Source organism: Eubalaena glacialis, chromosome 10, assembly GCF_028564815.1.
Source record: "Eubalaena glacialis isolate mEubGla1 chromosome 10, mEubGla1.1.hap2.+ XY, whole genome shotgun sequence".
NCBI classification, from domain to species: domain Eukaryota; kingdom Metazoa; phylum Chordata; class Mammalia; order Artiodactyla; family Balaenidae; genus Eubalaena; species Eubalaena glacialis.
This window is the reverse complement of record NC_083725.1, coordinates 2,022,792-2,047,230: the sequence shown is the minus strand read 5'-3', so window position 1 is coordinate 2,047,230 and position 24,439 is coordinate 2,022,792. Positions and strand designations below refer to the sequence as shown.

Here is a 24,439-nt window from a genome sequence, read left to right as displayed (position 1 = left end):
CAGGCATGGCATGGTCGGGAGGGTGAGAGAAGGCAGAGGGAGTGACGGATGAGAGGAAATCTGATGAATGACGGAGGAATGGGGAGGGGAGAACACCGAGAGAGAACAGCCGATGCAGAGATCCCGAGGAAGGAGGGAACGTGAGAAACACGTGGGCTGAATGAAGAGCACTGTGGGTGCCTGGAGAACAGAATCTGAGGGGGTGCGTTCTCCCACCAGCTAGGGAGGCAGCTACGGACACGAGCTCCCAGGGTATGTGGGCCACCGTAGGGATGTTTGTAATCTTGCTGGAAATAGTGGAAAGTCATGTAAGAGTCTAAACAGTGTGTGTGTGTGATGATTAGACTGTTTTAGGAGATCATTCTGGCTGCAGGGGCAACTGAACATGATGCAGAGTAGAAGTGGAGGGGGTGACAGAGGCTGGCGGGGAGGAAGGGATGGGGAGTTATTGTTTAATGGGTACAGAGTTTGGGATGATAAAAATGTTCTAGAGGTTGACAGTGGTGATGGTTGCACAACACTGTCAATGTATTTAATGCCTCTGAATTATACACTTTAAAATGGTTAAAATAGTCAATTTTATCTTACATGTATTTTATTACTCTAAAAAAGTTAAAGAGACCATGTGGATAAAAACCGAATAGGATTTTGTAATGATTCAAGTGAGTGACAATGGTATCTTGTCTTAGATTGTTGCATTGTGGAGGTAGAAGGAGGTGGACAGATCTAAGACGTACTTTTGGTGACTGGTGAATGGGATTTGGTATCTCAGAGATGGGCTAGCTATTCACCAAATCTATTCTTCTCTTCCTGGACACACAGCTGGACTGTATTTCCAGCCAAAGGAACAGAAGTGAGTGTAAGTACTGCGCACACTTCCACGAAGCCTGGCCCATACAACAAACAAGCAAGCAAATAAATACAAGCCCTTACCCCGCAAAAACCCTCATCTTTTTATGCCCATCTTTACCCTCTCCTCCAGGCAGCCGGCTGGATGTCTACGGCCAGAGTTGACACTGTCACCATGTTCTGAAGGGGGCAGAGCCTCAGTCAACTTTTATTCCTGAACGATGGCATGGAACCTGGCACTTACCCTCCCCTACCTCCCAGGTAATTGGAATTTCTGAACAAGCAGTACCATTTTATTGTGTTAAGCCACTAAGATATTGAGGTCTGAGAAGCTGGGATTACCTTAGTTAGTATCTGCAATGGAATTAATTATGCCCCCCCAATTCATGTGTTGAAGCCCTACCGCCCCCATGTGACTGTTTGGAAGTGGGGCCTTTAAGGAGGTAGTTAAGGTTAAATGAGGTCATTGTGTAGGGCCCTGATCTGATAGAACTGGTACCCTTATAGGAAGAGGAGAGGACACCAGAGATCACTCTCTACACACACACACACACACACACACACACACACACACACACACACACAAAGGGCCATGTGAGGACACAGCTGGAAGGCCATTTTTCTACAGGCCAGGAGGAGAGCTCTTGCCAAAACCAACCCGGCTGGCACCTTGATCTCAGACTTCCAACCTCCAGAACTGTGTGAGAATGAATGTCTGCCGTTTAACCCTCCCAGCCTGCGGTATTTCGTGAGGCAGCTTGAGGAGACTAAGGCAGCACTGTTGGCTAAAGCGACTGAGGAGTGAGGTCTCTAGAAGGACGGTCATGTTTCTGGTCCATGGAACTAGATCACGGTAGTGCCAAACCCCAAGAGAGGGGACACTGGTGTAGGACGATGTGAGTTCAATTCTGGACATGGTTGACTCTGAGGTGCCCCTACGACATGCTGCAGAAAACATCAGGTCAGTCTACCGGCAAAGTGATGAAACACTGACCAGCCAAACTGAAATACGCTTTCCCTGGTGCTCAATTTAAATAGTTGTCTCTAATTGTTTTAAAGGTGTACATTCTGTCTCCCCTCAAGAATGAAACCTTCCTTGGAGTTTTCTTCTCCTCTGAATAGTTCCTAATGTATCATGAATATAACTGACATTCAATAAATAATTAGGTAGGTTGACTGATTTTTTTTTTAAGGAGTGATTGTTGGTTTCCAGGGGATGTAGACCCACCCAGATCATCTTAGAATGCTTAGGGTAAGACGGGAAGAGTGGTTTAGCCATTCACCTGCCTCAACATTCCCCAGAAGATTCTTTTAATTAATAAAAAAGAAAACTCCATAATTTAATGGTGACTATTCTTAGTTGTCAGTGTCTTCTTTCTCCACTAAAAAAATATAAAAGTAGGGAAAACTTCAGAATGAAAGAGGGATTCGATTTAATTCTATTCAGCAAACATTGTTGAGTGCTAGCAACCCCATCGCACATTTTAGGTGTTCAGGTTGTGGCACAAGCAATGTCTACCCCCAAGGACTTAGAATACAGTGGGAGGAAGTGTAAACATAACCCTACCAAAGGCAGACTTACGTCGTCCTGCATCTGAAGCAAAGTGCCTGATACAGGTATGATCCTCGAGACATCACTGAATACGGTTTCACATGGCAGGTGTTAAATATTCAGTGTGTGAACAAGTGAAACAGTGGATAGGCTACAATATAAAACCATCTGTGGAAGAATTAACAAATATAGAGAGAAAATACATCATCCCAGAAATAAAAATCCAGAATTTTAGAGTGGGAATGAACTTCAGAGACCATTTACTTCTGCTCCCTTACTTTACAGAGCGAGAAACAGATCCAGGGAGGTTAATCCAGGTGCCTCAGAGCATAAGTCATGGATACTGAAGTTGTTTTCTAGATCTTTCGACTCACCACATGGTATTCTTATAATCACAGGATTATTTTCTACGAATGGATGCTGGCAACGCGGCCCTACCTAAAGGTCCTACCTGACTCAGAAGAAACAGGATAGATCAGGGCCGCAGTACAGCTTTCAACACGTGATGAAAGAGCAGGCTGGCCTGAAAACTTATTTCCGCACAGAGGTGTGAATTTACCAAAAGAGAGAAGCTGCGGACAGGAAAGTGGGCTGAATGGGAGACTGCTCAGGCCGCTGGCCGGAGGGCACGCTCTCTACCTCGTCCCCTAACTGGGGGCAAGGTGGCACTCCAGGAGACGTGGACAAGTCAAGGCAGGGGCCCGGTTGGATGACCACTGTCCTTGGAGCTGTGCCATTGACACCCGGTCCCTCAGTCACTCCCATACATTACATCCACACCCTCCTCTGTGGAAGCGCAGGGGCTGCACCCTCTCTTTCCTAGCTGTGTCCTGGGCAACCCAAAGTTCCTGAATCCAAACAGAATCCTTTCACTGCTCAGAGGAGAACTTTGCATAATCATCATGTTTGCAGGCCAACGAGATGTAAATGTATGTAGATGTACTGGCAACGCTGGCTGGTCCTCAGGCCCTCCCTGCCGCTGGAAGCAGGTGAACAGCCCTGCCTGGAGGGGTAGGACAAAAGAAGCAGAAGAGAGGAGGGGGAACAAGGGACAACTTCAGAAAGCAGTAAAGTGGGGAAAGGAGATGTAAGCATGGAAGGAGGGGAGAAATGACCCAGCAACAAACCCTGCTCAGCCAGCACCGGAGCGGCTTTGATTCACGGTAGCTGCAGCCCAGGGAACATTCACTGCCAGAGACAGAAAATCACTGCAAGGCAATAGTTTCTGAAGAAAATGGGAGCATGTTCCAAACTGTATTATACCCAGAAATGATTTTCCCTTTCCTAACATCGGAGAAGTCTGTAAACCCCTCTTGCTGCAGCCATGATGGGCACTTTGTAGCTGGTGTTTCTGCTAGAAAGCTTCCAGGAACTTGCTCAGGTGGCCGGGTCACGGCTTCCCGGACTCCAGCAGATGGGAAATAGAAAGGCCTGGAGCCTGAGCGCTGCGAGCGCCCTGGAAACCTTCGGCAATTAGCAGGCCACCTCCAGCGAAAGGCAACGAGAAGGCCGTGTGGGACGGTGGTGTGCGGCCCCCGCACAAGAAGAGAGACGGGCCAGGCTGCACAGGAGATAAGCACTGTCCCACCCACTCTTGACTCAGGAATTCACTTCCGGGCTGTGGAGGAAGGAAGAGCTGCTGGTGAGCACCAGACTCCCAGGGAAGCTACACCTGTACAGTGTGAGACTGGGGTCGGTCTGCGCACATGCATGCCAACGCCAATTCGTTCCCCTCCACTGAATATTCCATCCATCTTATCGTCTGATACTTATTTGATTGCTCATTACATGCCAGACGCATTTAATAAATATTTTTAGACCTCTAATCTATGTGAGGCCCTGCTTACATGAGAGGTAAACGTTTGCGTCCGCAGGGAGGTGAAAACTTTGTCCCTGACTTCACGGTGCTTATATTTTGGTGGGGAGATCAGATGTGTGACCAGTGAAGACAGCACAGTGTCACAGAGCTATACCCAGGCGGTGTGACCCTTGGAAGGTCCCAGCTCCTGTAACACCTCCAGGTCTTTGGAGGGGAGGCCCCCCCCCCCGAACAGGGCAGGCATGGGTGGGGCACTGGGGGTGCTCTGAGAGGGAGGGATCAGGGCCAGTCACCATCACTCTGTGCTTTCTGTGAGCAGCCGGCCACACTGCATGCCCAGCAAAGCCCGAACCCAGAGACAGCTCTGAAGTACACGGTGTCTCTGGAGCTTCCGATGGGAGACCAAGCTCTTCATTCGCGGATCAGTTCAGCCCAGCCTGGTCCCTCCGACCAAGGGGAGGCGGGGGCGTGTGCCCCATCCGGGCTCCACACCTGCCCTTCTCAGTCAGCCGGTAGATGTGGACCTGGACCTGTCTAAGGAGAGGAAGGGCGACCGCGGGCCAGAGTGATGCCCACGTGATGGTGTACCTGCGGTGTCATCCCCTGCTGACCATGAATGTCCCTTGGAGACACATTATCCTAAATGGTGCTGAGGGCACTGTGGTTGAAGGAAGACAGGACTGGTGAGAACTGGGCTGGGGCCACTCCAGCGGGCACTGGGAGGCGAGGCAAGAATTCCCACCTCCGCTTTCCTCCTGCCTCTATCGGGACCTCACTTCAGGGCTGTCCCATCAGAGGCCCTTCGCCCCGCCTGGCGCTTTTTCAAAGTGAGTGTCCTGAGCTCCTGCAGACTGCCCCCTGGTCTTTCACAGAGCTATCCTTGGGCACCTTTTTAATGGCCTGACCTTAATTGCATTTTCTTGTATGTGCCATGGCAGTCAGTGTGCAGTTTAATAAAAGACTTTCAAGCTGCCGGACCCATTCTTCCCTCCCCACCTACATCTTAGGTAGTAGAAGATTTTAAGCCTTATTTTTAACGTGATTGATTTGGTGTGTTTTCCACTTTCTTTCCTGCTGTGGGGACATTTTGTCTCGATGTGTGATCACTTTTTTTAAAGGGACTTTGATTTTCCTGTCCCCTCACTTTCCACCCTGCTGCTGCTGAACCAAGGGCTGGGAAGCTTTATTCCTCAAGTAGCTGTTTTGCATTCTCTGATTCTGTTATGCGTCGTTGGTGCTTTGGATTAACCATGGCCAGGGCTCAGGGCCCTTCATTTCGCACTCCCATTGGTGGGGCATTTAAAGTGGGCACTTGGGGATGTGTGCGCTGCAGCCTGACTTTTTTTTTTTTTTTCCCTTTTGAAACTGGAGCATAGCCTTTTCTTATTTTATTTTGGATGTGATTTCAATAAGGGGGATTCGTTAGAAATGAAGCTATGCCTTTCAGTATACAGTAGCAGCCCCTTAAAGATATGGTTTTAGAAATGTCTCTAAGATTTGCATATTTATGTGAGGATGTAAGGTTCTTAAAGAAAACAAACCTTTGATGATGATTTAGTGTTATTTCCCTTTTGACTCAAAGTTGTCTGCTTAACCTCAATTCTCTATCAATAAGCATAACTATAGGTATTTTTCAGAAGTACCTTTCGGACATGAGACTATAAAATTATGATGACAATATAAAAATAGTTGAGAAGAATATTTAAAAATAATAAGAGTGACATAAAACTTCAAGGATGGGGATATCACACACATTCAGATACGCTCAGAAGATGCCACGGTTCTTCCATTATTACCCATAAAATCCAACAAAATTTATTAAAATATAAGGGGCCAGTGGCTATATTTTAATGTGAAAACTGTATTAGGATGAGTAGAGGGTTCAGAGTTCTAAGTATGAATGAATCACCCCAGCATAACACCTGTCATGTAAACTCAGAGGGTCGGTTGATTTCTAAAGTTAACCTAGCAGCTTAAAACAACAAACGATTTTAGTATTTCCATTGTACAGGACCTAGTATAGAGTGCTGTCCACTTAATGTAGAACAGCCATAAGAAGGAGGTAGGACAGCCTTTTTTCCCAAAATTTACAGATGAAGACTTTGAAACTAAGTAACTCATTTAAGATCATACAGCAAGTAGCCAAACCAGGAGTTGAATTTTTCATGCCTCTTACCTAGAGGCAGCCTGGTAAATGCATTTTGTTCTGTACGTGTTTGAATTAAGGCTTTGCTTATCAATAACACTGCCTTTTCTGTTGGATTAGCCTGGATATGACAGCACTTGGAAAACGCAAGCCCAGCCATGAGTCTGCAGAGACGGGATCCGTTCTCACTGGTATGGGGGGAGGTGGGAGGCGGGAGAGGGTGGGGATCAGGAGCCTTCCTGAGCCTGGGTTCCACACCAGTGACTGCATCAGTCTCTTCCTGCCTCGCGTGGAGGCCAGGCGGAGCGAGATGCAGCAAAGCAGCAGGGGAGCAGTGGACAGAACCCCAGGGTGTCATGGGCACAGAGGCGCTTGCACTGGAGCAGCCTGGCCATGGTGCCCCGCGTCCCTGAGGGGAGGCGTTCTCCATGCGCTGAGCCCTGGGCAGGGCTTCCCTGTCTCTTCTTCCCCTTTCTCTCAACCCCTCCCCACCTCCTCTGCTCCCTTGCCTCCCATCACATCCTCCATCTGTAGCTCTGGCCTTCTGCAGGCATCTTCAGTCTTCTGCCAGCTTTCCCTTGCCACCTTTTCTTCTAAATCGTCCTGGCCCAAGTCCCAGGCTCCTTCCCTCCACTTCCCTGGGCCACTTAGACTCCTATCAAGAGAAACAGTAGGTGTCACACCACCCCCATGCCCCTCTCTTTCAATAAGCCCAGTGTGACCTGTTTTGGAGAGCTCTGTACCAAGAAGTGCAATGGGCACTGTTCATAGTAAATTAAGTATAAAAATCTCTATCCTGAACCAAAAATTGACCGTTCACTCTGTATCTGAGGGAGGGATGCCAAATTTCTTGTCCTGGAGCAACCTGTGCCTTGAAAATGGCCAACATCTGGACTATTATTAGATCTCAGGCCACAGCAGGACCCTTGTAAACACTCCGTCCCATTTAGATGTCCCCTTTGGCATATCTGAGACACACAGGGTCTCTTCTGCCAACCTATAAATTCATCTAAAATCTGTGCTTCTCCCTGAAAAATTCTAATAACTGAAAGAGCCGATAACAATACTGTAATTCACGATTATCTCTACTATAAGATAGGGCTTATTCTTTTTCAATACTGACCTCAATTAAGGTGACATTATGAGGGCAGCCTTTCTGCAGCTCTGTTAATCACCATTCACACATCAAGCACAGGGAACTCCCCTCTGCTTTCAGCTACCAATAAACCAACAATAAAACTCCAGCTCCTGGGGGACACATGGCTCCCTTACCTAGGGATTTTAGATCACCCAGGTAGCTGTTATGTTGTTTTTGAGAGGGGAAAAAAACCTATCTGAACAGAAACTAAGAAGGAATTAAGAAGATAATAAAGAAAAAAGTGAGAAGAAAGAGGAAGAATTGGAAGAGAGGGTAAAAATCTCTATTCCAACAGAATCTTCTTCTAAAGCTGTTTATGATTAGGAGAGGATTAGGCAGCTCACATTCCAGCTATATTAAATTAAATCCCAGGCCCCTTTCCTCAGACACACACAGGCCTGAGAACATCAATCCTATCATGACAAAATAGCCCTCGGGAAAAGGAATCCTCCTGGCAGTGTGCCATCCCGCTCTTATAAACTGTTAGCCATGGTAATGAACCAGTCCAAGAGGCATATTAATAATGACATGAAGAGACACATTTATTGTTGATCGTTGAGATGGTGGCAGATTTATTGCCAGCGTGCCAGGAGGGAGGGCCTGGCCCAGCAACGGTGCAATTAAAAACAAATTGAATACAGGGACAAAGAATCAATAATCTAACAGGGCAACTTTTCGTTTGCAAAATACAAATATAAATTAATTGACCTGAACACAGTTGCTAGCTGGTCATTAATGTGTGCTTGCTGGCCAATCAGGGTGTGTCACTGATGCCATCATGTTGATTGCAGCAGGCTGGGGGGGGTGCCCTTTTAGCTGCCTGCCAAGGCTGCCCTCTGGGCCATCCTGTTTGGGGTGATTTCCAATGTCACTAAAAAACGTGGCTGTGTCGGATCTTTCCCCTGAAGCTCTAAATTACGGAAATTTAAAAAAGGTTTCACTAAGAACTTCTTTATTCAGTAGAAATAAATGCTTTTGGTGCCTGCCTATACAGTGATCTGTCCTAAGCATGGGGAGAAGGTAATAAATCCAAGGTGGATGACACACTTTGTGGTATGGTCTCCAATAACCTCCAAATTAGGACATTTGCCATTATTTTCATGGATTAGTAACACTTAATATAAATTTGTTAAAGAGCTATCTATATGGTCTTGCCAATTCAGATTGCAATCCCTAAACTGTGACCATATTAAAAATGATAGAGCCAGCTCTGGCTCTTGCTTTCAAGGAAAAATCTAGGTGTGGGAAAAAGTTAGATCCACCAATAGCTGAAATATGAAATGAGAAGTTACAGGTAGCATAAGGAAGTGCAGGTAAAGGTTTGGAATTCCAAAGAAAGCCTTTGGCTTTGGGGATTTAGCCACTCTAAAACTGTACTGTTCAATATGATAGCCACCAGCATGTGTGGCTATTTTTAATTAAATTAATTAAAATGAAATAATACTGACAACTCACTAGCCACATCTCTAGTTCTTAATAGCCCCTTATGGCTAATGGCTACCATGTCGGACAATGCAGATATAGGACATTTCCATCATCACAGAAAGGTCCATAGGACAGTCCTGCTCTAAAGGGTCCGTAGAACTTGGATATCCAGAGAAGAGAACATTCAAGACAGATAGATTGTTTGAGAAATGGAAAAGAATGCAGGGCACTGGGGGCGGAGGTGTTACAAGGACAAGTTTGGCTAAGTTCTGTGTAGGATATAAAAATGGAAGAATAGAAAGTAAGAGTGAAAAAGGAGGTCTGACCTTGAATTGTTGAGCACTTGGAAAAGTGATCTAAGAGGTTTTGACTTTACTGTATTGTCAAAAGGGAGTCATTAAAATTACAAGCAGGGGGAAGTGACATGATCTGGTGCGTGCATCAGGAATATTTAGACAACAGTGTTAAAATGAATTATAAGGAGCCAGAGACTGAGGACGGGTTAGCAATTAGGACGTGGCAGTGAAACGTCACCAGAGTGTAAGATGCCGCACTTTTATGGTTGTGGTTGTGGGAACAGAAAGAGAATGACTTTATTGGACATGACATCTGCTTTGATAGAGAAGCAGGAGAGAAAGAAAGTCAACGCTTAAACCAACGTTTTATACAAGGCTGGTGTGTCCATGAATATAAATGTGAATTAAAAGAGGAGGAACGGGTTTTGGAGCGAAGAAAAGTCCAACGTGGGACACGTGAAATACGTATGCGACACCCACCTTGAAGAGTTCAGGAAAGAATCGGAAAGGAGAGACTAGAATTAGGGAAGCAATTAAGAAGTAGAAATGTAGATTTCAGAGTCACGGATACAGACTTGATATTAACTCCAAGGAGGAAGTCATAATCACAAAGATACATAAAGTAGGAGGAGAGGAAAAGGTTTAAGGAGGACAGATCCTGACTGCAGAGATATTAGACTGAAATCCTTTAAACAGAGATAACCTGACAAGGCAAGCCTGCGCCTTGTAAATGAATGGGTCTGTCAGTCTGGCCTGAGACTTATTTAAAAGGGAGGGAATGAAGAGGACATTCCACGTAGAGATTAAGTGCTGGCTTTCCCTGTAGACTAAGCAGAGCTCGAATCACGCCGCTGTACCTCTCAGCTTTTGCCCTAGGGCAAGTTCCTCAGCCTCTCTGAGCCTTAGTTTCCTCATTCAAAAAATTAGTAAAATGCATCCCACCCTCTTGGGTTAATTGGGAAATAGAATTAGATCGTGTCTGTAAAGTGACTGCTATGCTTGGTACTCAGGCATGACAACCACGGTTTATAATTATTCTAAGACGCATCTTTGACTGCTTTCCTTGTGATTATTTTACTTCACTTCTAATGCTCTTCAATTTCTGAAGCTATAGAGGAGAATGATTAGTGAAGAGAATGATTAGTGAAGAGAACAGTCAAAGGCTTTTTGATACCTTGATGAGAAGCCAAAATAGGAATAAGTACAAATGATAGGTACTGGTGCTAAGACACCGTGTTTCAGGTAAAACTTGCTAACGAGGGGCTCACAACCAGGCTTTGGAATGCAAGTCAGACTCTTCAAATCTGTGTCTACATGCCGCATGTAGGAAAATATCACCACACTAAATTCGCAGATGACTCTGATGCTAAGCCATGACTGTAACTAAACCTGTGGGTGGTGAAGTTTGAAATCTTAGGTGGGATTCTGACTACATGGGGGTCATGATGAACTTTAAACCATTGGGGGAACTTATGAACATTTACTAACTTACCCTTCTTCGAAAGCGTGACTGCTTCCCCTGCTGACAGCACTGGGAAAGCTCTCTTTGTGTTTACTTGCGCTGTTGACAGATGAGGCTCTTAGGACACAAGCTGAGATCACCATGCAAATTGACTAGAACATAACAGGCATTTCATTTCCTCCTGCATCTCCACATCAGTGATGGTTTTGAGAACAGACTTCATGACTGTTCTGTTTATTTTGTTCTACTGCAAATAAGGCAAATGACAGCTCCAGACCCCACCACTTCTCTTTCTGGCTCCTGTATGTATCCCAAACCAGGTGCCAGGAGTGGCAACACCATCTTGGATCATGCCAAGAGTCTCTGCTGTGGCCTCCCAGCAGGCTCATGCACTTTGATGCACCCTCTCAAAGCCAGGAATCTCACACAGTACTGTTGCCCTCTTGGCAGACAGGGTCGAACCACCTCCAGCTCTGACTATGAGTCCATCAGATTTTGCTTTGGTCTCATTCAGCTTGGAACACCGTAACTCTTCCTATTCCTATAACTAAAAGTTTATAAGTGTTAAAGGAGGAATTGAGCAGATATCCTCCAGCCCCTTACTAGAGGGAGGATGGACCTGCATATTTAATGGAGAGAAGGATGGAATTCCAGGGGCCACAAAAGAAGTAGTTAGGAAAACTGCAAAAGCTGTGAGTGTGTGTGTCTGTGTGATGTTATAACTTTAGTTTCTAAGCAGAGCAGAACAAAGCCCCATATCTCTCCTCACAAGAATGGGAGTAGAGGCTTGATAAAAGGAGAAATATTCTTTCTACAAAATGTGTTTCGTACTGTGTTGTCAGCAACTAACTACACATGGTGCCACGAAAGACATGATAACCTAGGGGATTGGGGAGAGGTGAATACTAATTTGATTTCAGCTACAGGACATGTCAAATTCAGACAATGTCTGAGTAACACAATCTGAGGGAAGGGCAGGACAGTTGCACGGAGAGTGTGAGTATGAGTGTGGGTCTCATTCCAAGCCCGAGGCCGGGCTAGAGGGAGCCTGCAGGGGGACACCCTTCTTGTGAAGGACGACTCGTGAAGTGCCTTCCCCGGCTGGGTCCAGAGGGCATTCTGAGGGCACCGACTTCAATCCTGATTCCTTCTAAGTTGTAATTGCTTTCTTAGTTTACCCAACCCTGAAATTAGGAATCTTAGTATTATATATACACCATCGGATGTGGGTTGTGGAGTTTACAAATATCACGTGAAGCAGGAAAGGATGTCTTTCATATATATCTGTTAATAAACACACATACACACACACACAGGATTAAGATTAAGGTGTGCATGTGTGTACCTGAAGGAAATCAACTACATTCAATTGTATTCTTCACTCAGAATAAGAAGCCAGGAAGGGAACATCCCAGAGGCACAGGTCTGGATGGGAGGAGCAGAGCTCAGGCTGGGGAGGGAGCTTTTTGATGCCCAGTCTTGTTCTTTTCCACATTCCCACCCTGCCTCTGTGAAGAGCAAGTGTGATTATAATTTAAAATAGAGGCTGAATAAATTAAATTTATTTCAGGTTGACTGCCTGCTTTCCTTTAGGCCCACAATTACACAGTTAAATAATTATTTAAAGACTATTTGGGAAAACAGGGGAAAATAGCAGAGAAAAAGAGGTGAGTAACAAAGGAAGGGTTAGAAATAGGTAGGTCCGGGGCTTCCCTGGTGGCGCAGTGGTTGGGAATCCGCCTGCCAATGCAGGGGATACGGGTTCGACCCTGGTCCGGAAAGATCCCACATGCCGCGGAGCAACTAAGCCCGTGCGCCACAACTACTGAGCCTGTGCTCTAGAGCCCGCGAGCCACAACTACTGAGCCCACGTGCCACAATTACTGAAGCCCACGTGCCTAGAGCCCGTGCTCCACAACAAGAGAAGCCACCGCAATGAGAAGCCCGCGCACCGCAACGAAGAGTAGCCCTCGCTCGCCACAACTAGAGAAAGCCTGCACGCAGCAACGAAGACCCAACGCAGCCAAAAACAAGTAAATAAAATAAATAAATTTATTAAAAAGAAATAGGTAGGTCCTTGCAAAAGTGTGACCCGTGGGCAGGTGTGCCTCCCTTACGTGCTGGGAAGCTCCACCAGGTGCCCGGCCCCCATCCACCCCAACCAGCTTTAGCCAGGCCCCCTCTACTCCGCAACGATCTTCTCAGGAACCACCCTTCTCAGTAGCACCTCAGAACTTCTATATTTTTTTCACAAATAGTAACATCCACCTGCCCTTTTACTTAGCTATGAGTTAGCAATCTGGCCTGTGAACACAATACTGGGTCTAGAATTAAAACCCCTTCATTGCAGCACTATGGACAATCGCCAAGACATGGAAGCAACCTAAATGTCTATCAACAGATGAATGGTTAAAGAAGATGTGGTACATACATACAATGGAATATTAGCCATAAAAAAGAATGAAATAATGCCATTTGCAGCAACATGGATGGACCTAGAGATTATCATACTAAATGAAGTAAGCCAGACACAGAGAAAGACAAATATCATATGGTATCATTTATATGTGGAATCTAAAAAGAATGAAACAAATGAACTTATAGACAAACAAAAATAGACTCACAGACACAGAAAACAAACTTATGGTTACCAAAGAGGAAAGGGGGGAATAAATTAGGGGTTTGGGATTAACATATACACACTACTATCTATAAAACAGATAACCAATAAGGACCTATTGTATAGCACAGGGAACTCAATATTTTGTAATAACCTGTAAGGGAAAAAAATATATATGTATAACTGAATCACTTAGCTATACACCTGAAGCTAACACAACATTGTAAATCAACTATTCAAGTAAAAATAAAACTCCTGGTGTTAAGGGGTGCTTCACCACTTGCTAGCCAGTATAAAACTTGGACAAATCATGTCAGCTCTCTGAATCTCAGGTTCTTTTCTTGGAATGTGGTGATTTTCTGTTCCGTCTCCCAGGGCTTCAATGAAGAATAATCAGAAGAGATCATGAATGCAGAGGGCTTTAACTGTTGTGTGTTTTGATAGCTTTTACCTAGAGACAAGCCTAGTGAAGGGAATTTAAAGCTTTTAGTGGCTCTATCATCTTTGGGCAAGTTTCTACTCTTTCTGAGCTTCAGTTTTCTTATTTGTAAGATGTGACTATGGCATAAACCTTTCAGGGATGTTGTGAGGATCAACTGAGATCAGTTTACACTCAATGTGGCCAGTGCAGAGGTTGGCTGACACTCAGCGAAACCTAGGGCTGGACTGGGTAGAGAATCAGACTTCTCTACCTGCTAAACTAAACCTTGGGTACCAAGTAGTCTCACCTGAACTGACTCCAGGCTCAAAGCCCCAAAGTCTTTGAAGACATAGAAATTGCGTAGGCTTGTTCACATCATTCATCCTTTCTAGCCCTTTGCCTAAAATTGGGCTTAGCAAGAGTAGTTTGCTCCATGAAAGGAAGTGTCTGGCAGTAAACAGATTTTTGGACTAGCCAAGAGAGCAGATAGAGATACCAACAGCCAAGGAGAAAGGATGCCAGATCTTCCTGTCTATCGCTCCCTGACAGTGACAACTACTGTGACACGGCGATATCCACACATTCCAGAATGCTGAAGAGTTCATGACAATCAGAGTGACGATTAGATTCTGGATTCTCAAAGGGGCCAGCATTTTCAGTACTTACATAGGGGAAAGAGGTAACATTTAGAATGCGTATCCCTGGAGGGATGAGCTACTGGTAAATTAATTATCTTCTTCTTTGCCTCTCCCTCAGCCTCTCCACATCATCTTTTGGGGCTCTGGCATCCCACTCCTGCTCCCCCGCTGCTCATTTTCTTTCTTGAGTTTTGTCCACAATTTCTGCTAGTACAATGAAACATCAGTAGCAGGAAAAAGAGGGAAAAAAGAAAGGATAACTGGCAAATTCCCAGGGATCTAGATTAGAGGAATCACCTTGGACGTGGTTGGCAGTGGGGGGGGTGGCCTGTGCTGGAGGCACACTGAGCGTGGGGTCGCATGGCTGGGGTACAGACCCAGCACAGCTGCTGACTCACAGGGCACCCTGGCCAGTCTCTTAACCTCTGTGAGCTGCAGTGATCTCATGCAAAATGGAGATAACAGTCACTGCCCTGAAGCCTCCCAGGGCTTGCTGTGAGGGTCACGTGAGCCAAAGACTGTGACCAGTGCTGTCAAGTACTCAATAAACACACGGAAGTCATGCGATCGCTGTTAGAACGTATCTCTTGGCTTGTCACATGGAAGACCTCATCCCTCTAAGGACCTTTTCCCAATTACTGGCCACTCCAAGTCATCTGGACAGCCTGACTCATCCCCTGCCCCTATCTGCCTGAAGGGACTTTATGATCACTGCCTTCTTATGCCATTTCATTTGCTGTATCCCTCTGTCCTGTGTTCATTTTACAAACATTTGCTGAATGCCTAGGACCCCTCAGACAGTGTGCTGTGTGCCGGGCCACCTGTTGCTCTCAAGTAGGAAGAGTTAATCTCACAAAACTTACCTCCTCTCATGCTAGTAAATTCATGATAAATCTCAAACAAACCCCTTCTTGTCTTGAGTTACGCCTGTTTCTTAGTTCTATAACAGTTGTGTAGTGTCTGTGTTTTCTTTATCCCTAAAGCTCACAAGCCTAACACTTTCCTCTCCCAGCGGCTCAGGACCCTAACTCTGCAATCACTAGTGGGAACATCTAACATTTCCCCAAACTCAAAAAGGGAGGTGATATCCTTTTAATTCTTCCTATTTCAAGATATTGGGATTAATCCTCTCAATTTCCCTTGGATGATACCTCTTGAAGGAAGCTTCTCCATTCCTACAGGGAGACCCACAATCTGCTGGCCTCACACCTTCTGAGTGATGGGCATGACCTCTTGCCCATCCCATGCCTCCAGCTCCTTTATGGCACCCCCTCCCACACAGGGCTGCCAGATTGGTTTTCCTGCCCTGACTAATCTGAGCCCCTTGTTCTGGATTTCCTTAACACTTCGGGACACAGTCACAGCCTCATGGTCACACACCAGGGACAAAGTCACAGCCTCACCGTCACGCACCCGGGACAAAGTCACAGCCTCGCTGTCACGCACCAGGGACAAAGTCACAGCCTCACCATCACGTGGCACCTTAAAGTTATCCCTTCAGTGACCAAGATGTACCTTGGGGACCAGTGCTATTTTAATGAAAGCAGCTTCTTCCCTTAAAGAGGAAGACTAGGAAACTAATCCCATCAGATGCGTGGAAAGGCCACCTTATAAACCAGGAAAGGACAGGCTGTGAGGTAGTGTTAGAGCAGCTCTCAGTTACTCACTTTGCAGGAGGAGGGAGCAACGAAGCCTAGACCCCGTGGGATTGCCCTTCTGCTAATGACACTCGTCTGGCAGAGGTGATGAGATTGTAACATTCTCAAATAGACAGAAGATAAATAAATACCATATATATATATACACACACACATATGCAGATAGACAAGTTGCAGCTTGGAAATTTTTCAGTTTTTCTCATTGCAAAATCAATACCAATCAGCAGTTTGAAATTAAAGGCAAGATTAGACCTCAGTTTTATATATGCCTTATTGTATTCCAAAAGCTTTCTACTCGGTCAGATAAATCTTCTTTAAGAGGATTAGGAAACTTTCATTATCTTTAACCTGAACTAACACTAAGCCTGAAAAATTAATCTATAGACTGGACAAAAGCTGATAGCTGCTGGGAAAGAGGAGACTTCTGGGCTTTTTTCTAATTGAGCCGTGGGGTCTCGGCTTCCACCCACTGGAAACTCAACTGATTCCCAAAGGAAGAACAGCTCCCTTAGCTCCTTCTTTTAGCCTCTCAGTAAATGTAAAGCCCAGTCTGCTAAGATTTCCAAGAGGAGGTGCTCCCCTTCCTCCTCTGCCCTCCTGATCTTTGCATTGGATTGCCTGGAGCTACAGGAAGTTGCTTGGCCTAAAGCGTGGACACTTGAGGACGTCACCTCTGGAATGAAGGACTCCACTGCCCTGCTTCTTGCCTCTTCCCAGAGTCTTTCTGACCCAAAGCTCTGAGACCCCACTGGCTTTCACATTCAGCCACAGGAATTACTCCAAGCTTCTTACGAAGAACATTATCCCTGAAGCTCTGTGCCACAAGCCCTTTATGGCCTGTATTGGCTCTGACATGCGTATACAGTCTGTCTTCTTCCCTGAAAAGTGATAGCCTTGTTCTGCTTGAGTCTGTTTCTGTACAGTGCCTGACAGTTCTTTTTTTCTTTCAGTGACGAATTTCCTGTATTTGAAGATAACGTTGTTGTCAAGGCCACGGAGGTGCCACGGAGGTGCCAGGGAGGCGCCACGGAGGCGTCACTTCCCATGCCAAGAATTTCTGCTCCTCTGGAGCCAAGCCCAGGTGGCAGGCGAGTGGTGAGAGCTTGAGCTCCCTTGTTTTCTGCAGACATCCCCGCTCATCTCAGACGACTGATCTCAGCGAGGGCCTCCACCAGCCTCTGAGGAGAAGCATCAGCCGTGACACTTGTCTTTATCTCCCAATGGCAGGCCGTCTTGTAGCTCCCAAGCAGATCATCCCCAAGCCATACCCCTAGTGGGACATGGATGGAGAACGGACACAGCAGAGCACGGGTGTCCTCGTGTAGCAGGCAGATGTGGGAGTCTGGGAGCGTGTGGGTGAGAGAAGGGCTTAGAGGCTGAACAGAGGCAATGCTTCAGCACTATGGCAGCACCAGGGCCTGCCGGGAGCCGGGGCTGCAGCAGACAGACCTCTGGCCCAGCTTAGGCCATTACCACGGTGTGCAGAGCCAAAGCCCCAGATGCTCTGCTAGCAAAGAGCCGTTCCAGACAAAAGAAAAGAATGGCCACCTTGATTTGCACACGTGACCAAAGCATGAAAAGACTCTAACCCCTACTCAAACTTCCCATGAAACCATCCGAAATGAGCAAAATTATACTTTTTAGAAAGGCAGGGATGAGGGAATCCATATTAGCTAAGCAAGAATGCCATACACATTTCAGAAACTGAAAAAAAATAAAACCCATTGGATCAACTGCAGATGGGATCTGACAAAAGGCAGTTACTGACACTAAGTCACACACAGGGACTCTTTCTGAGCTCAAGGCATGGCCACGAGACATCAGCATAGGGGACACTGAGAAAGGTCCACCCAAACCTCTCCTTTGGTGGAGGAAGGATATGTCATAGGGGGATGGGAGCTAGTCTGCTCAGCACCCCATTGCTACCGTGAGTGGATACCTGATAGAAACTGCTTTACGTAGTCATGGGGGTGTTGGTAGGGGGCAGTTCAACATAAGGTCATTTGTAGAGCTGCCTTGTTTTAAGACAGTTCCCCAATTCTCTTGACTGCTCTCTGCATGAGTTTTTAATTCTTAACACTTAATAGTTGATATCTGAGATTCTGACATTTCTTCAACCCCATTTTTCTCCTACAAAGTAAAATTCAAATGAAAAACTCTTAACTACTATGCCTGGGTTATACTAATTCAGATTTTTAAGGGAGAATGGGAGAGAATGTTAGGGATTCCCCCCTTTTAATTACATAGATTTATTTCCAACATAGAGCTGGAGATAACATTTTGACTAATAGCCCTCTTGACCTCAACTCCATTGTGGGGCTAAAAGGGTGTACACAGACTCAGCAGCAATGCCAAACAGCACTCAGAACCCCTTCTGGCACACACACAACCAGCAGCTATGCAAGGACACTCATATGTCACATGATTTCACATCTATATCATTAACCTTTTATCATGAAATAAGCCTCTGAACAATAAAAGGCGCAGACAGTAATACCGTATCCATTTCCTAATATATCTTGTCCCAACTCCAGAGTGCTAAGTAACTAATATATATATAATATAACATAGTATAATATAATATAACATAATATAATATAGTATAACATAATCTATATTTCTAATATATCTTTTCCCAACTCCAGAAAGCCCAACCAGCTCAAACGTGCCAAACAACCTATTAACGAGAGCAGAGGGGCCAGAGAGAAAATGGAGAAATTCTGTAAAGATACTCAGCACTTAGTCAAGACCCCAGCAGGCGGAAGGAATCCAGGACAGACACTCAGTCTCTGGATTCTACAGAGGAAACGGCCTTTCGTGTCTTTCTACAGGAGTAGAAGGACAAGCTGAGATCATGCTTCCCCCGCATCACGGAGGGGAACGCGAGACCCCTGGCCAGGCCGCCTACCTTGCACGATGAGGTGCACCCGGGAGGTCTTGGGGTGGTTGTCCGTCTGCACGGAGCAGGTGTACGGGCCCTCGTCGTACACGTCCACGTTCTGGATCATGATGCTGTACTGGGTTGGCGTGTTAACCAGGATGATCACACGAGGGTCTATGGACCACTTGTCGTTCCCGGCGTAGAGGATGGTGCTACGGTTCAGCCAGGCCACCCGGGTGACCCGGTCATCTATGGTACACCTGTGAGTGAGGGTCGGGGAGGGGAGGGGGAAGAGAGGGGGAGGGAAGGAGTGGGAAGAGGGGAGGGGAGGGAGGGAGAAAGTGTTCAGAGATTCTGTTATAAACACAGCTGTTGTCATTCAAGGGGTAAATGAAATAACGTAGCCCAGTGCTAAAGGGAATGAATTATTGATAAAACTTCCTAAATAGAGGGCAACAGTGGCCTGAATCCTCCTGAAGAACCGATGCTACAAAATCATTTCTATTTGATTTAGGAACACATTATGTGAATATCTTTGCTGTATAGTGGCTTTCCATCTTATTTTTTCCCTTAGGCGTCTATGAAAATTAGTTTATATTTCTCGAGCACAGTTACCACCTTGTGGGAGAAGTGGCCCAGGGCCAGAGGGGAGAGAGAGTGCATCAGTATTTCAAGTAGGTCACAGATAATCCACACAGCAAATGCTTAACTTGTTGTTAAGTCAAAAATTGGACATATTTACCTCCAGACCTCCCTCGTGTTCACCATCTCCTGTACCCCTAAGCTGCCCAAAGCCCTCCAACTGCAATTTATAACACAGAGTCTTGAAAGTCATGGTACAATGCCAACAGTCTTTGAGGCAGTCATGGCTACCTCTTAAGATTTCGGAAGAGGGAAGGGACAGTGGCCAAGCAGAGCTCCTCCACCTCACACTATCCTCCCTACCCACACCCACCGAGAGCAATGTAGTAGATGTCACCTGGTTGTCACCAAGGTAAGGAGCCGACCACTACCCCACATACCCTAACCTACTCTTCCCAACAGTCAGAGGCTATGAATGGAGGCTACGAGCAAATGGAATTTCCTTGTCGGTGTGTATGACCTGCAGGTTATCAGGTTTAATGCAGAAGCAAATGTGCCTGCTGGTCAGGAAGAAAATTTGCAAATGTGTCCCAGGAACTTAGAATGTGTGGGTGGAAAACTGAGAAAAGGAAATCCTTTAGAAATCGGAGTTGTTCAATGAAGGGCGTGGTTAAAGGGCCCCAGGTGTGTCTACCCACTACTCAGCGCTCTAGTCAGAACCTGAGTTTCAGTATCTCGGCAAATGAAAAGGTGAAATTACACCTGCTTTCCCTAGATGTCCCACCAGAGAGGGTATGAGCAGTGCCTCCTGAGGACCGGGAACGTGAAGCCAGCACCTTCAGGTAAGGAGACAGGGAATAAACATGGCCACACCTCACCAGGTCTGATCCCATCTTGACCTGGACCAGGGCTCAGGAGGTGGGAGCACCAAGGACACTGGCCATGGGGAGACACGTGTTTCCCTTGGCAAAGTGAACAGCCTGACATAGCCTGAATGGTCTAGGGAACAGAAGGGTACTGGAGCACCGAAATGACAGCTGCCACTGAAAGGGGTGAGCGCCCAGTCTAGCGAGGCCCTCTCCCTGATGGGGAGGAGGAATAAAAATAAAACTAGCTTCCAATCAGAGGGGTCTGCTATGCACACGTCCACCTGTCATTCAGCAGGTGCGGGCAGCCTCGAGGTAGGGGTGGGGTGATCATTAGGTGGAGAAAGGAAGAGATTTTTCTCTTCTGTATGTTCTTTGTTATTTTTTACAACCACAAAAGTAGAATAAACATGTATAAACATGTAAACGAATACAATACAAAGATGCCTAAAGGCCGAGCTAATCTCTCTCTCCACCCAACTCCCTGCCTGGATGTCGCTATTTCAGTGACAGCCTGTTATGTCTTCCTCACCTTACTCCTTACAGACATATATTCACATACGGAAAGCTTGTGTTGATTTGTTTTTACCTAAAACAGAATCATACTCTAATATTCTTACAAAGCTTTTATTTTAACTTGGCCACAGGCATCCCTGCATACCTGTACTTATAGATCGAATTCTGTAACTGTTTCCAGATACGTCTAAGATCAGTGAGGTGAGTTTTGGGGACCCAGCTGCATTTACCTAATAGTCCCTGTATTCAGGTAACATTCAATGACTCCTTCCCACCTTCATGGATGCCTATTTGGCATAAAGAAAAACTGAAGTCATCAAAAAGTCTACAAATAATAAATGCTGGAGAGGGTGTGGAGAAAAGGGAACCCTTCTACACTGTTGGTGGGAATGTAAATTGATACAGCCACTATGGAGAACAGTATGGAGGTTCCTTAAAAAACTAAAAATAGAGCTACCATATGACCCAGCAATCCCACTCCTGGGCATATATCCAGAGAAAACACTAATTTGAAAAGATACATGCACCCCAATGTTCACTGCAGCACTGTTTACAATAGCCAGGACGTGGAAGCAACCTAAATGTCCATTGACAGATGAATGGATAAAGAAGATGTGGCACATATATATATATATAATGGAATATTACTCAGCCATAAAAAAGAATGATATAATGCCATTTGCAGCAACATGGATGGACCTAGAGATTATCATATTGGATTGGCCAAAAAGTTCGTTCGGTTAGTGAATTTACATTGTTCAATAAAATTCTTGGTGAAAATGAAAAATACATCTTTTATTTTTACTTAAAACCGAATGAACTTTTTGGCCAACCCAATACTAAGTGAAGTAAGCCAGACAGAGAAAGGCAAATATCATAAGATATCACTTATATGTGGAATCTAAAAAAATGATACAAATGAACTTATTTACAAAACAGAAACAGACTCACAGAAAACAAACTTATGGTTACCAAAGGGGGAAGGGGGGGGGATAAATTAGGAATTTGCGTGTAACATATACATGCTGTTATATATAAAATATATAAACGACAAGGACCTACTGTATAGCACAGGGAACTATACTCAGTATTTTGTAGTAACCTGTAAGGGAAAAGAATCTGAAAAAAATATGTATGTATGTATAACTGAATCATTTTGCTGTACGCCTGAAACTAAAACAACATTGTAAATCAACTTCACTTCAATAAGGAATAAATTAATTTAAAAAAAAAAGAAAAACTAAGGTCACGTTGTCTCCTCCACACCCTTGGGGCCCTAGTTCACTTTCTGTGCATTTTTGTTCCTTCTACAGCAACTGTCCATTTCCCTTATGAGGACTAAAGCCCTAATGGGCCCTCTCTGCTCCCCACTTTCAAAAGCATTTCTTAGGAAAAAAAATATGATAAACGCATTTGTTCACTCTCAGTTGCAAATCACTGGTAAGAATTAACGTGCCAACTTTCTTAATAACAGCTGTATTTCCATGAAGATCTAATCCCTGTTTGAATGACTCCTAAAGGTTAAATTTCTACTGTACAGTGCGGCCAGCCTGGAAGTAGATGGTAAACCAGACAGAGTGAAGGGTGTTGTCTCCCAGACCCTGGAACCACACACACCCAGGTGACAGTGCAGACAATATGCTTGCTTTTATTTTGGTCAATTACGTAACCCTTTGCACATTTTAAGTTGACATAATATTTTTAAAGTTTAGGTAATAGTTGCAAAAGATGCATTTTTGGTCTGTGGAGATTATTCACATTTTAAAATTAAAATGTCATAATGTTCCTTTACATATATCTCTATACGAATTTAAATACCATTGCAATTTGATACTCATGATTGTCTACTTTCAAAATTCATGAACAAGCTCTTTTTTTAACAGTCATAAAATGTGCATTGCTCCTTTTCTAAACCTGAACTTGTGTATCTATTATATATCCTCTGCAGGATTTTATCTGCAGGATTTTATCCTGATGTAATATTTCAAGCATATTTTATGCTTGAAAATCTTTTATTGGTCAGCTATCATATTTATTTGCAACAATATATATAAAGTATAGAGATTGAAATTTAAATTTCTTTCATGTTCTGTGACCGTAAAGCTCTGAATAATATTTTCTTTTAGAATGAGTTATCATTACAAGGATAATATTGATAAAACAACATAAATATATTATACATGTGGTTAAGTAATAATTAAACATAAGAAGTAAACTTTTACTGGAAATATAGCTCTCAATGGGATAGATGAGGCTTTTCTGTTTATTATACCATCGATAAATATCATTATACTAGAATGAGAACTCAGGATCAATTCTATTCCTATTTTGCTTTGAAAAAAAACCAAGTTCACATAAGCAAGGCGATAGAAATGAAAACCTTGTATAGCAATGTCACTCAATTCTTTGAACCTCTTCCAAGATATATGCCAAAAACCACATAGTAATATAGCTTCAAAAATTATTTTAATGATCTCACAGCTGACAATTCAATTAATTCCTCCTTCAATTTCTTTTAAAGCAATGAATTGGAAAATACCTGACTTGCAAAGGGCTTTGTAACCCAGTATTAAATTCATTCAATTTCTCAGTATCTGGACAGTATATTGCTAAAATTTTACTAGGCCTTATCAAATGACTATTAAAGATGTGTTATTCTGTCACTTAGAAGCACTTTGTTTAACCCAATACGCTGAGAAAGATGGAGAAAATTGAAATACTGTTTATTTTAATATGCCAAATCACCTTGCCCTCTGTCAGAAAACATCTCTATCAGAAAACATCTCTATCTCTCTGGATTCTAATTCCAAGATAGAGAAGGTACCAGTTTTGCCATGAATTCATTACTGATGAAAAACTGTGCCATTTCCTTCAGGACTTCTCTGCTTTACTTTGGTGGGACTCTCCCTCAAGACTGATACTCTGTTTGATGACAGATTGATAATAGCGGTGGAAGTGACAATGAAGGTAAAGGAACATTCTCTCGCGGACAATTAAAGTGGGAGCAGTCAGAAAGGAGAGCCAGAACTACAACTCAAACACAGGTCTTTCTCGGGCAGATCCATCTTAGGACATTTTAGGTCTTGAAAATGTGCTTCTTTAGATTCATTTCCTTGTGTAAGACCTACAACTGCAGGTTGAGGGTGAATCGCACCGGTTCAAATTGCCGCAGGGTCTGGTAGGGGCTGACTTTGAGGCAGGGCAGTCCAAATCTACCCTCTGGGCAGCACACACTCTCAGTGCCCTGCCACACAGCCCTCGGAAAGCCTTGTGTACCCCTCGGTGGACGTACCCTGGATGGATGACTAAGGTCCAATTCACCTGCTCTCAAGCCTGGGCCTCACTAGTGGGCATGGAAAACACATAGAGGGAAGTAAGTCCATCTCTCTCTCTAATGGGGCAGAGCTGCTTCGCTGAGTCTACACAGCCCGAGAACCTAACGGATGACAAAGATACTTAGCAGAAGGATTCTGTCGGTTGAGGACAGTTATCTGCCTCTTAAGGCTTCTGTGCCTCAGAAGAATGCGTCCTTTCAGCGCTTCTCGCTTTCCTCCATCACGATGGGGCCCT

At 44.8% G+C, this 24,439-nt stretch overlaps 1 protein-coding gene across 2 annotated transcripts in view; it reads right to left on the bottom strand.

Annotated features, from left to right (window-relative positions):
- OPCML (opioid binding protein/cell adhesion molecule like) overlaps positions 1-24,439 on the bottom strand; it is a 504,424-nt gene that overhangs the window by 219,387 nt on the left and 260,598 nt on the right. For both annotated transcript variants that reach the window (XM_061202232.1, XM_061202233.1), the window contains exon 2: positions 18,933-19,165. In XM_061202232.1, coding sequence (XP_061058215.1) covers positions 18,933-19,165 — 233 coding nt within the window. The remainder of the gene's footprint in view (positions 1-18,932; positions 19,166-24,439) is intronic.